General features: G+C 42.2%; 1 protein-coding gene across 1 annotated transcript in view; it reads right to left on the bottom strand.

Moving 5' to 3' along the window:
* TBC1D14 (TBC1 domain family member 14) overlaps nucleotides 1-13,943 on the bottom strand; it is a 72,723-nt gene that overhangs the window by 371 nt on the left and 58,409 nt on the right. The window contains exon 13 of the mRNA XM_086463793.1: nucleotides 3,952-4,210. Coding sequence (XP_086319919.1) covers nucleotides 3,952-4,210 — 259 coding nt within the window. The remainder of the gene's footprint in view (nucleotides 1-3,951; nucleotides 4,211-13,943) is intronic.

Below are 13,943 nucleotides of genomic sequence, written 5' to 3'. Positions count from 1 at the left end.
CTTGTGCCATGGTAGATACAAGTGAATTTAACAGAGGTTTGAAATGCCATCTCCCCCCAACACACACTTTCGGAACCCGAGATAAGATTCTTACCCAGATTACACAAGTCTAGCACTATTAAAGTACGCTGCCTATGGGGAAGTTGTAATTCTCAAGATAAGTAGGATGTCTAAAAACACTGCAAATGAGCAGCCTGAGCAACATGACATTATTGAAGAGTTCAGGACAGAACCACCTTAGTGCTGACTGACGCTTGTCCAGAGCACGTCACTCTCCGCAGATCCGCTTACATCTTTTTTGGAAGCAAAAAGGCCGCATTTGCATCTACACTGAAAATCTGTATTTCCTTAATACCCAATGCTCAATTTTGTTTTGTTAGCCCTCGTGCAGAGGGCACAATAACAGCCAGTTTCTCATGTTGCTTAATGCACTCCCTGCCCTATAGTTAGTGCCTGCTGAAGAAGTCCAGCAGCATCCTCAAGAATTGCCCTGGAACTGAATGTACTGAGGGACATTTCATCCCATAGAACTGCAATTATGAGTGAGGAACCTTCTTTTCTCCCTCTGACTGATTTTGAACCAACCTCTACGCCATCAGAATTAACAGGAGGTGGGGCTAAATCACTCGAGGGCAATCACACTCCCACCTATACTTCAATGCAAAAGCACCCATAGCTGCTGCGACAAGAGAGTTCAACTTGGGTCTGAACAGAGCCACAGCTGGTTGCCTGTTCAGCAATTTCTACAATTGGAGAGAGATTTCAGTGAGGTCCTCTTCATAGAGATTCAGGGTAAATCAACAGCTACTCAAACGGGCTTATGAGAGTTTCAAGTGCCATAGTAACAATGTCCTTGGAGGAAAAAAGTTACCCTTTTTAAGGAACTTGAGAATGACATGAAATACTGATTGAGAAAAGCATAGATCTTAAGCCAACTAACAGAGCCCAGATTCTTTAGTTATTTGGAAAACTTTATGGAGCTAAGATTTGAAGAGTACAGATCACAGAAGTGCCAAGCCAACAGTCTAGTCTGTTCTGCCATCTCTGTTCCTCTGCTGTTGATGACAAAGCAGTAGGTGTAACAACATCCACTCACATTTCAGGCTAAGGCTGTATGGGCACAACGCCCCGGAGTTCTTTGTAGGTAATTCCAGAAGAAAAGCAGAGCTTGCAGGTTTCCCACTGATAACCAGAGCCCTTGTTACTAGAAGTGCTGTGTCCATGATTTACCAGGACCCCCTTCAGTCTTTAGTTTCCTGATCACATTGTCAATGATCAAGGGAAAATGGAGTGAGATGGAAAATGTACACCAGCCCGTCTGATAAGGGAATCAGGACTGTGGGTACGAGCTTCATAAGCAGCCCATAACGTTTTAGATGAGGTCCTGCATATATCATCTCTAGACAGCATCAGGTCAGAATGTGACCCACAGGGTAACACCACCGTAATTACCCTGGTACAGCAAGGTCAAAGGTTCTGAGTGCCAAGTACACCTGCCACCGAGATGCGAAGCTGAATTTGACTTCTGAGTTCAATATACTCCTACAAAGGAGCGGTATCTCAACCTCTGCTGCTTGCTTATGCAATAGAGTTACTGTAACCAAATAAGGTGATGCTAGAGCTGCAAACACAAAGCCCGCTTTTCTAACTCAAGAGCATTCCGCATCCTCTGGGAACCAGTGCACCCAGTCAGTCAGTCCACCTAGGAGTTTATGCTGAAAGTGGTGCATCCATCACTCTTGACATTCATTTTGCTAATTTGAAAGGGTATTTCCCTACAGAAAATACATGGATACTACAGCAAAGCATCTGACTTCTACAGCAATAGCCGGTCAGGAAATTTTCTACCTAGGAAGCATCCCACATGCAGACAGACTTCTCTAGCATACTTGTGGGCGTCATACCCCAGCACTGCCCTGAGTCCACCTGTGCAACAAAGTCACACGCTACCAAAACCCTGTCTGTCCTAGAAAAGCAAAGCTCAGGCTTCTGCGTCCAAACTCTTCCTGGTGAACTTTAAAGACAAGAGAGTAAGAAGCCATCACAGGCAGCATCTTAGTAACAGAAAACAAAATCCCACACCCTCTTTGTCTTGTTAATGTTTCTAGGTCGGTTCCAATCGTGGTACCTCAGCAACTGAGCAGTCCCAGTAAGCGCATGCCATGAGGAAACTCACAGCCCCTACCCACTTCTGGCTTGGAAAAGGATGGCAGGCTTTCCTGGTGGAAACTTACTCAGCAATGAAACTACCTGGTGCAGAAAGCCAGCTGGTGCAGAAGTCCAGACAGGCAAGAGGTCAGCCAACCCCAACCCTACAGCACGCTAACTCCAAGATCTAGCTGCACCACAGCTCAGCAGCATTTTTTCTTCAGTTTGCCACAACAAGTGAAAACAGCCTGGCAAACTCCAGCGCAGTCAGAATGAGGCTGATGAGGAGACTGAGGACAACTGCTTGGGCTAGGTTACTTTGAAGTCTTCCTCCTGTTGCGATAATCACCACTAAACCTTCACGTGTCACAGACTGAAAACGACTGGCTAAGAAAGCCTGCTACTTGGCAGGATAGGACCCCTATCTCTCCTTCTCTGCAGACTCTTACCCCAGGAAAGAACCATAAACTCCCATTTGCAGCTGAATTGCCATAACAGCTACATTTAACATCACCTTTCAGTTTCACTGCAAAAAAGAATTTGGATAAAATGGGGAGGGCTCTATTACTGCATGACTCATGAAGCAGGCTGCATTACTGCTTTGAAAAAAGAAAAGAAAAGGAAGAGAAAAAAAAAAGAAAAAAGTTATCCACTCCAAATGCTACAGAGTACGTTTGACCTAAGTCTCCAGCATGAATGGCTGTTACAGCCACTTAATAATTTCCACATGAAGATGACACACTTCCATCTTTTTTCTTTAAACTGGAATTTAGTTAAAGTTACAGTGATGTGACATAATTTCTGAAATAGAGGCTTCAGTGCTGAATTCCAATAAAGAAGTCAGAGATGCAATCACTTCTGTACAGCCCAAAATTAGACAAAATAGATTCTCAAGAACATTAAGATGATGACTGTATGATAATGTGTCCTGACAAATTGTCATCTTCTCCCAAAGAGTGAATTTCTGCTTCTAAATATCAAGTTGTAATGTTGCCAACAGCCTTTGTAATGAATAAATTTAAAAAGTCATACGGTACTCTCCTTCATCAAGTCCACTCAATGTTTAAATTTTGAATATTGACTGAACTCTCCCTTTCCAGAGGAGAGGCCACACCTAGAATACTGCGTCCAGTTCTCGGCCCCCCAGTTCAAGAAGGACAGGGAGCTACTGGAGACAGTCCAGCAGTGGGCTAAGAAGATGATGAGGGGGCTGGAGCATCTCTCCTATGAGGAAAGGCTGAGAGACGTGGGTCTCTTTAGCCTGGAGAAGAGAAGACTGAGAGGGGACCTTATCCACACTTATAAATATCTAAAGGGCGGGTGTCAAGAGGATGGGGCCAGGCTTTTCTCAGTGGTGCCCAGTGACAGGACAAGGGGCAACGGGCATAAACTGGAGCACAGGAAGTTCCGCCTCAACACGAGGAAAAACTTCTTTACATCGAGGGTGGCAGAGCCTGGAACAGGCTGCCCAGGGAGGCTGTGGAGTTTCCTTCCCTGGAGATATCCAAAACCCGCCTGGATGCAGTCCTGTGCGACCTGCTGTAGGTGAGCCTGCTCTGGCAGGGGGTTGGACTAGACGATCTCCAGAGATCCCTTCCAACCTCTACGAGCTTGTGATTAAGTGATTCTGTATGAGAGTAGGCCCAGGGAATCCACTCACCTGAATGTATGTTAGCCACATCATCCTACCTGCCTGCAAAATCAAATACTAGCTCTGCTAACACATTCTTCCAGGTGTTGCCAAACCCCATGTTCATGAGTACAGTACAGTCATCTGTTATCAAAGATTAACATCCTCTTTACCTGAGCCCACTTTTTGTTTCTACTTTGCATCTGAATGGCAGCAATAGATGTGAAAAATTCTTCCGAAGGCAAGTCCTCTGGTAGCTTTGTTAAAAACTGGGCTATGTGAATAAAGTCCATTTTGGTCAAAATATCTTCAAAAAGTTTTAATATTCCCAGGGCTGTACGGAATAAGAATTCTTCTCCATCACGGCAGAACACATCCCAGACACGACATGCCAAGTCCAGTGGCAAAGATTTGCTGTACAATGTGAATATCCTGAAAAACAAATAATAGATATATAAAACAAATAGATACTCACAGAAGTACACAGATCGATCATCAGTAAGTTTGGGGCTTTATATTTATAACTGAACATTTCTTTTTTTATTTCCAAAGTACTTCTACTAGTTGCAGCATACCAATACATGAAACAATATAAAATTCTATAACCACTAAAGCATCTTGCTATCAATCTGGGTCTCCAATTTTCTTGGGTCACACCAGAAGAAACAATATGCATGGTTTTATGACGGACATGCACTGGCCACAGGTGTAATCAAAGGCATATTTAATCATCACTTCAGAGTTGATGATTACGTCATTTTAGCTGCAAGAACACAAAAAGCTGAACCGCAAGACACACTGCAAAGGGAATTTTGTGGATCAGATGAACCAGATGTGTAAAATTAACTCTGTGTTCCAGGCTTGATTGACTGGCAAAGTAACAACAGCATGAGTTTTGGAGGAAAGATCAGTTTAAACTCTAGTGAGTTGAGAGAAACAAGCAAGATGTCCAGAAAGAACGTGTAAGACAGCTGTGATAAGATGGTAGTTCAGTGGGCTTGAACGGATGTGTTCAAAGAGTAAAGGTAAGAGCAGAAACAAGAACCTCCTCCCAGTTGCTAAAACTGTATTTTCATTAACTGCCAAGAGCACGCTTCTTCCTCCATCGAAATGCTGGCAGCCTCGCAGCCAGGAATGCAAAGACGCTCCCTACTCTCTCCCCTATACAACACTTGTTACAAGGCAGAGCAGGTTTCGTTGACACTTACAGTGTCGTAACAGCAAGTGAAGAGAATTAAGTTTCCTGGAATCACGTTATAGTATATAAGGGAAAACAGTTATTTTTTTCCTTCAGAATTTAGAGAGAACATTTCTCCACAGATGCACTGCGTAGATCTCCATAAAACTGCAAATAATTTTTTCTCCGGCAGAGGTCAGCAAAGCCTCAAATTTAAATAAAATCTTTCCACATCTTTTAACACAGAATTTCTCTTCAAGTACGCTTAAACAGTAAGCAGTTCTCTTGTGTTTAAGACTAACTCTATCCCCTCCATTTTTTATTTAGGAAATTCGGGTTTACATTAATAAAATGGAACAGACACACACACACACAGAGAGAGAGGTATATAGAATACAAATGAATGTATTTTCACAGCAAATTCTAATAATAATCAAAGGGTTTCTGCAGTATCCGCTTCTTACAATATAAAATTATTTGAATGATGTGTCATCAAGTATCTGGCTTCTCTGTGAACCAGTGCACTTTAGGTAAATGGGAAAATATATTCATTTTACAAGCAGCAAGATGCAACTAAACCATTTGCACAAATTCAGGTGACAAGTAAATTGCAGGCTTAGGAGCCTTAGGATTTTACTTTTTTCTATTTTTACATCTCATAGCAATGTTTTTATAATAAGTGGAAATTGCTTACATTCTGTTTGCCAAAAAGCTAAATTATAAGTAGAAAATTAAGCAAATAAGAGGTAGTCTGGGATGAAAAACCCACTACTGTTCATATATGTATTTTACATACATACATGAACATATAAGAATAGCACAACACAAGCCCCTTCTTTGGGTTACTGGCTGATCACGCGTTGCAGACTTTGTGTACTCTTTCAACATTTTTGTACAGTCACACACCATATAAAAGTGTCTTGTTACAGAACACCCACACAGCAGAATTAAGACTTTTTGTTGCACACGCACAGGAAACAGCAACAGCTTTTCCATTTAAAAAGAACGGTGAATAAGGAAGCAATTCAATCGTGTCCTTTCCTGGTCACCAAGCAGCAGGGAAACACTCAGCCAGAAACTAGTCCTGGTTCAAGATAAGTAACAATACCTATTTTTTTTATCTGTTTTTATTCACAAAAGCTATTATTCTGTCATGATTCAGACCTAACCTGAATAATCCACGTGTATTAAATCTGCAGCTATGCAGAAAATTAACTGTCAGAAGAAACAGTCAGAACTATTTATTAGAACACTACTTTTTTAGGAAAAGATTTACTCGTGTCAAAGAAGCTGTCACATCAAATAAAGAAATTGACATTGATCTCTTCATAATTTGGAAGGAAGTGCAATTTGCAGGAAATTCGTAAGGCAATCACTTTTCATTAACACTAGCAAGGAACTAATGCATCAAGCCCTAAGAACAGAGACTAGGCCCCCTCGAATAAGCAATGAAACAACAGCAGGAATCATTACTACTAAGAATGGATACAGCATTTGCTCCTTCAAACATTTCCTGCTGAAAGGAGTTTTTATTAGACCTCTGAGCTACTGGTCTGAAACCCAGCTGAAATTTATTATAGTAATAAAGCAGCTGCTGGACTAAACCAGTCACGGCAGCGGCTCTCCGCAGCGCTAGCACACCGCTGCACACGATCTGCTCTCCTGCACTGCGGGGTGATTCTCCGCCTGCAGCGCTCTGCCGACAGACTACGAGTCCCAGGTGCAGACAACACACCAACTAGCACAGAGATGTCCAGTGTCAGACGAACGAAAATGCAGGCTTATGGCCACTAACTGGTTGGAAGAGGGATAAAACCCTGAAGTACGAGATGCTCCTGCTCCCCCCAGCCCTGCTTACAATGAAAGCACACTTTGAGGTAGATGCATGAAATCCTGGCCGGTTTGCTGCTCACAGGGAAAGCGTACGACCATAATGTTACTAAGAAAGCAAAGCACCGTTGCCATGATAATCACAGGCTCTGTCTTTTCTTTCCTTTGTTCCTTCCCCTCTGCCCCTTCTTTCTTTTTTAATTAAAAAGTCTTCATAAGATATTGTTAGCAACAGCGATGAAGACGTGTGCCAGATTTTGGATTGACAACTCATGCACAACAATACTGATGCAAATCAGATCTTCTTTTCCCGTGTCTGTAACGGCACAAAAATATTTCTGCAACTTCTGAGTTCAGCTGTGGAGTTCGATGAACTAGTTCACCTTTTAAACTTATTCTTGGATGCTCTCTCCTTCACCCTGGTACTAATTTTTAGTTACATTTTGTATCAATTTCAACTACAACTGCTTTGAGACAAAGATTGCACCTTTCTAAGTGTTCATGCGTTACTTGGTTGTACAGTGGCATCTGTTCTCATTAGCACCTTTAGAGTTGTTGCAATAAGCTTGTCAGTAACAGTTCATTTAGTACCATTTTAAAATCATTACAGTTGGAAAAAAAGTGGAAGTATTTACTTTGTTCATTATTAGGAAAAGAAAACTTTAAATATTATGTACTATACAATACTGACTGCAACAGAGCAACTTCTTAGCACTCAGCAAATGTGAATATTGTAAAGTGAATCAATACAAAGTAAGTATTGTGTGAGTTTCTGAGCAATTTCCGACCACTCAGAAGCACCCAAAAAGCCCTGTTCTCTCACCTAGGAGCATTACACAGCAGCACAGTATTTCACTTGATTCCACCCTAACCTGCAGTGACATAAGGATGTGCACACCACAACTTGGGCTAAAGACTGATCTTCTGGAGTCCATTAACAAGTCCAATTCAAAAGATCAGGATGTCACGAGAAACCTTTGGGCAGGATTACAGTCCATTTTTTCCTTGAAAAGCAGGCATACATTTAAAGCATCATCTTAAGCTTCACTTTTTGAGGGGTGGAGAGTTACTGGCTTGACACAGACTATGTTTTTCTTAATGTAACAGATAGCAAGTTTATAAATACTTCACTGGGAAGTGCCCACTACAAATGTCCACACGAAGTGGCCTGGACCTTTATCATGACAAGCAAACAGTAATGCTGTCAAACAGAAAGTTAGTGTTCATGGAGCACAGTCACTGTAATACTGAAGAACCATTGATCAATCCATCAGTACAAACAAAGCCCTTGGCTATAATTATTGCCAAAAATCATTTCTCTGAGTACAGAAAAAGAGGTATTTGTATAGCAGCAGCAGGCCATAAATAGACAGCATGTGTCCTTTGCAAATCCACGTTCTGCTCTGCTCACAAGAGCCTGCTGTATATCATCTGACGGAGCCGAGAGGCCAAAACTGGGCTATTCAGACACACCATTTCCCCTCTATTCTCTGTGAAGCTGACTGCACGTGGCTCTTTACAGCTTTCTCACACTTGATTCCCTTTACATTCCTCAAAAAAAGTAAACCAACTGTCTAGCTTTTGAATTCTTTCCATGAGGTTTATCAGCTGGAGCTTGGGCTTGAAGCACAAGGGTTCTTTTTAAAACAGATGCCTTACTTCTGGCAGGTATCCACTGATAATCATGCCACTGTACCTTCTAATTAAATTCTTAAGTCTCTGGCGTTTTCCCATTACAGAAGGCAGTGGTGGAACTGAAGTGGCAGAGGAGCTCCCCTCCCTAAATCCTCTACCAGCCCAAGAAAACGCAAAGCAGCATTGCATCACCTGCAGAGCTGGGCCCATCTTTATGCACAGCATTTCTTTTTCTTGGAACACATCCCTTCAGAAATGATTTAAGCATACCAATTTTACTGCCCATCCCCACGGCACTGGTTACAGGAAGCAGCACAAAGGAAACTAGTTGATTCCACTGTAATTGCAGCAGGAGCAGCAGGGTTTCCCAGCAACTGGTTTGTGCAGCACTGGCTACTGGAGCCCTCCCAGAGCTGGCACCAACTGAGATTTACTGCACACATGCCTGCACAGTAACCATGCCAGCAACCGGGACAGCAGCAGGCATCCCTTTGGAGCTCAGAACAAACGTGCATTTAAATAAGAGTAATGTTGTCAGAGCAAGGCTGTTTCATAGAGATTTTTACCTACAACCAAAAGGTCTGTCTATCCAGAGCAACACTGTAGCATATTGTTCCCTGACTTAAAACACACTGGAATCACATTCTTATCTTTCCAGAAACAGTTCTGTCTTTAATGGAGTGATATCTGTACTACAGCAAATTGACTGTCAGCCATGAGCCACAGGCAACCTTATAAACAACATTTTCAAAAGTCCTTAGCTTTAATAGTTACTCACTTGTGAGAACACAGACTCATCTGATTCTTCCTCACATTTTTTCTATATTGCTTCCTGGAAGCAATGAAAGGACAGTACATATAAAGTCCAATTAGCTAAGTTTCCAGTGGCCATTTAAAAATTCATAGAATCACAGAATGGTTTGGGTTTGAAAGGACCTTACAGATCATGTAGTTCCAACCCCCTGCCATAGGCAGGGACACCTTCCACCAGACCAGGTTGTTCAAAGCCCCATCCAACCTGGCCTGGAACACTGCCAGGGAGGGGGCAGCCACAGCTGCTCTGGGCAACCTGTGCCAGTGTCTCATCACCCTCACAGGAGAGAATTTCTTCCTAATATCTAATCTGAATCTCCTCTCTTTCCGTTTGAAACCATTACCCCTCATCCTATCACTGCAGTCCCTGCTTAAAAAACAAATAAACAAACAAAATAAATGAACAAAAAACAACCCCCAAATCTGCTTCCTACAGGATCAAAGTATTTTAACGCAGAAAGTATATATTTATACATATTTAAATATATATAATTTTATAATATATATTTAAAATAGAAAGTATATATATGTACGCACACACACATATGTATACCTATACTTATATACACATGCACACACATATATTTAAACCTAATATCTAAATCTTACAGTTCCATACCAACTCCACGGTCTAACAAAATTAAAGTCAGAGCAGGACAAGCTGTCTAGCTCAAGACAAGTGTGAAAAAAGTTTAATATAGGATTGGCAGGACTACCTCAACTAGTCTACATTCCTGTGCAAGATCACAGTGTGACTCTCTGGGGATGGGGAGGAACATCGTAAATTGTCCTTGGGATTAAAATAAACAGCTTTAATATGGATGCAGGTAGTCAGCAAGAAATGCTAAGGGTTGTCAGTCCATTGGTACAACGACCTTGAGAAGCACCACCCACAATGACTCCCGACGGAAGTTTCTTTCCAACGCTCTTGACAACATCCACAGAAGGAACAAAAGGGGGGCCTGATGTACCCCACATACTCAGACTTCAACACTTCAGTTCTTTGCTTATGAGTCAGTAATTTTTTTTTCGCCTATAAATGTGCTCAGAGAGGACAACTGATCACATAAATATTTACTCAAGAAAACACAATAAAGACTAGTCTAGCAAAGCAACAATCGCTGAGGGCAATGTAAACTTTCAACCTTTCATCCACACAGTCTTTTCCCAAATCTCCAATTTCTGGTGTTGTTCCTCAGGGTTCCTTTTTTACAGTGTAAAGCTCAAAGTTATACAACAGAGTGATATTAACATGCACCATGAAGACACTCAGTTTTAGTCTCTCCTAAATAAAAAAAAAAAATCACCTTATTTATGACAGTATCATATTAAACTAGTAATCCATTAAAAAAAATTATAACCTAGTGATTTTAATGTTGCCTATCCAGTTATTCTCCAGTATGTTTACAGTCTTCCTATTCAGACATCCCTTTTATTCAATTGCTTACTCCACACACAGGCTTTTCACAACATTGTCTGAGGCAACAGAACTTCAACACTTTTCCTCTTACCACTGAACATACCAGCCTCTACCCTCTTCCTTCCCTTCTATCCTATTCCAGGATTTTTTCTAGCAGCTTCCTGCTCTGTGCATAAATCTAGTTCAGTTCAATATTCTTGGCCTTCAGTCATAAATATCCTTCCAATGGTGTTTCTCCCACCAAATGCTGGGAGAAATGAGCCTATCCATTACACACATCCCCATTCCCCTACTCATGTTGCATGAAAATTCAATCCCAATGTAAAAGCCAAGTCAAACAAAGACCATGTTACACTATGTTCTGTGCAAGAGGCGTATGAAAATGAAGGAACTCAAGCAAAGGCAGCAGGAGGCCTGTACGGACGAACAAGAACCTCCTGTCAAAACTCAAATATAAAAAGGAAGCACACAAGAGGCTGAAGGAGGGGCAGATGACCCTGGGGAAATGCAGACTTTGTCTGAGTATGCAGACAAGGGGCTAGGAAATCCAAAGCCCATGGGGAGTTGAATCCAGCAATGGATGTTAAGGACAATGCGAAGGCCTTTCCCTACGTCAGCAGAAAAAGAGTCTTGGGAAAACATCAGCCTGTCGCTGAACAGGGCAGGGAACCTGGTGACAAGGTACTTGCAGAAGGCTGTGATACTCACCGCCCTCTTCATCTCAGCCTTTACTGAGAAGACTCACCTTCAGGAATCCCCGGTCCTCCAGACCACTGAGAAAGCTTAGTGCAAGGAAGCCCTTCCCTAGGTGAAGGAGGATCACATTAGCGAACATTTAAACAAACTGGGCATATACAAGTGCATGGGACCTGGTGAGACACACACACGAGTGCTGAGGAAACTCTGGTGTCATTGTAAAGCTGCTCTCAATTATCTTTGAAAGAGCCCAGTGATCAGGGGAAGCTCCTGAGGATTTGAAGAAAACAAATCTTCAAAAAGCAGGATCCAGGGAACTATAGGCTGGTCAGCCTCATCTCCGTCCCTGGGAAAGTAATGGAAGAAAAATTCCTGGAGATCATTTCAAAACATATGATGGGCAAAAAGGTGATTGGGAAAAGTCATTATGGATTTATGAAAGCAAAACCACGCCTGACCGATCCAATAGCCTTCTACAAACAGATGACTGGCTTGGTGTATGAGGGGAGAACAATGGATGCTGTTTATCTTGATGTTAGCAAAGTTTTCAACACTGCATCCCATAAAACCCTTGCTGATGAACTGATGAAGTATGGACTAGATAAACGGACAGTGAGATGGAGTGAAAACTGGCTGTAGCTGCCAAGCTCAGATGCTGTCAGTGGCATGAAGTACAGCTTCAAGCCAATTCACTGGCAGAGTATTCCAGGGTTTGACATCCATCCAATACTTTATATGTCTTCATTAAGGACCTAGATGAAAGGTCAGGCTGTACCCTCAGCAAGTTTGCAGGCAATACAAAACTGGGAAGAGTGGTTGATACACCACTCCATAGGGACCTTGAGACACTGGAGAAATGTGCCGACATGAGTCTCATGATGTTCAAAGGGAAATGCCAAATCCTGCACCTAGGTAGGAAATAAGCCCAGGCACCACTACCTGTGGGAAGCCAACAGGCTGCAAAGCAGCTCTGCAGAAAAGGACATGGAGGTCCTGGTGGACAAGTTGAACGTAAGCCATCAATGCGCCTTTGCAGCAAAGAACATCCACAAACTCCTGGGCTGCATTAGGAACAGCACTGCCAGCAGGCCAAGGCACGTCATCCATCTACTCAGCACTGGTGAGCCAGCTCTGGGCTTCCCAGTATGAGAGAGACTTAAATATACTGGAGCACACTCAGCTTGCCATGAATATGACTAGAGACTTGGAACATCTGATAAACAGGGCGAGCCTGAGAAAGCTCGTACTGTTTAGCCAGAAGAAGAGACGGCTCAGACCCAAATGTGTAAAAATACTTGACAGGAGGGCGTAAAGAAGACAGAGTCAGACTCTTCTCAGCTGTATCCAGTGAAAGGACAAGAGCCAACGGACACAAATTGAAAGACAGGAAATTCCATTTAAACATAAGAAAATAACTTGTTCACTGCAAGGGTGGTTGAACACTGGAACAGAGCTGCGTGGAGACGTTGTGGAGTCTTCTTCCTTGGAGAGATTCAAAACCCAACCGGACAAGGTCCTAAGCAACCTGCTCTACCTGACCCTGCTGTGGGTTTAGATGAGATCCTATCCAGAGCTCCCTTCCAGTGCCTCAGCAACTCTACGATCCTATGAAAACTCATGTATTCAAACTTTGAGCTGTTGGATTGGACTGAATTACTCTAAATGGATTTCTGCCTGACGGATTGGCAGGATGTTCAGGGCTAGCAACTAGGTCTTAAAGATCAGGGTATCAAGAGCTTGGTTAAGGTAGCATTGCATTAATGGTACAAATTTTTCCAAAATAACTTATGAATCTCAGAAAAAAATGCTATTACTACTGGTAACTTAATTTTCTACTGAAGTTACTTAGACAGACACCCGAGAACAGCAGAAGTTGTCAACAATTTAAGGGCAAATGAATTTTTCACAAAAAAGACTTCATATCATCCCGAAACTGACAACAAAGCTGAGAAGAGATATTTCAGCTGCCCCAAACCGAAGCCTGACAGGCACAAATGCAAACATTCAATTTGGAGTGCCTTGTAGCACACTGAAATTTGGCAAAAGTGCAAATAAGATCCTTGTCTTTTTTCCTCTCTAAGGAAAAGGGTTCTAATTATACCAGAACTAAAAGGGAAAGTAGTTTCACCAAATAAAAAGACTGTAATTGCCTTTCCGCCAAGTGAAATAGCTGCAGTAATCAAAACCACGCTAATACCCTTTAGCTATTCAATTGGACTGTGTCAAGATCAGTTTTTAAACAATCTGTACTGGGATCCTCTAAACAGGATCTGGGACCACCTAACATGAGTGAGATACTGCCCAAGAGTCATAGTTCACTCTGCCCAAAGCCTAGGTGTTGGTGTTTCTGTAGCTTCTAGCTTTTTGCTTTATGGACAAACATTTTAACTACTCTTTTCTGTCAGGAGGACAAACTACACATTTGAAACGCAAGACTAGCAATGCTTTCTGGATATACACCCCTGATACACACCTGCACATGCAGTAGAAAAACTAACAGCTTTTCTCAGAAGATCAATGCAAATATGCACTAAATATGGATAAACACTGCTATACAGCTCTATTTCAAAATAAGCTTCAAACTCAACACAAGT

The sequence above is a fragment of the Leptosomus discolor genome, chromosome 4, assembly GCF_034619465.1.
Source record: "Leptosomus discolor isolate bLepDis1 chromosome 4, bLepDis1.hap2, whole genome shotgun sequence".
Taxonomy (NCBI): domain Eukaryota; kingdom Metazoa; phylum Chordata; class Aves; order Leptosomiformes; family Leptosomidae; genus Leptosomus; species Leptosomus discolor.
Note: the sequence above shows the minus strand (reverse complement) of the source record. Positions and strands in the feature narration are given on the sequence as shown.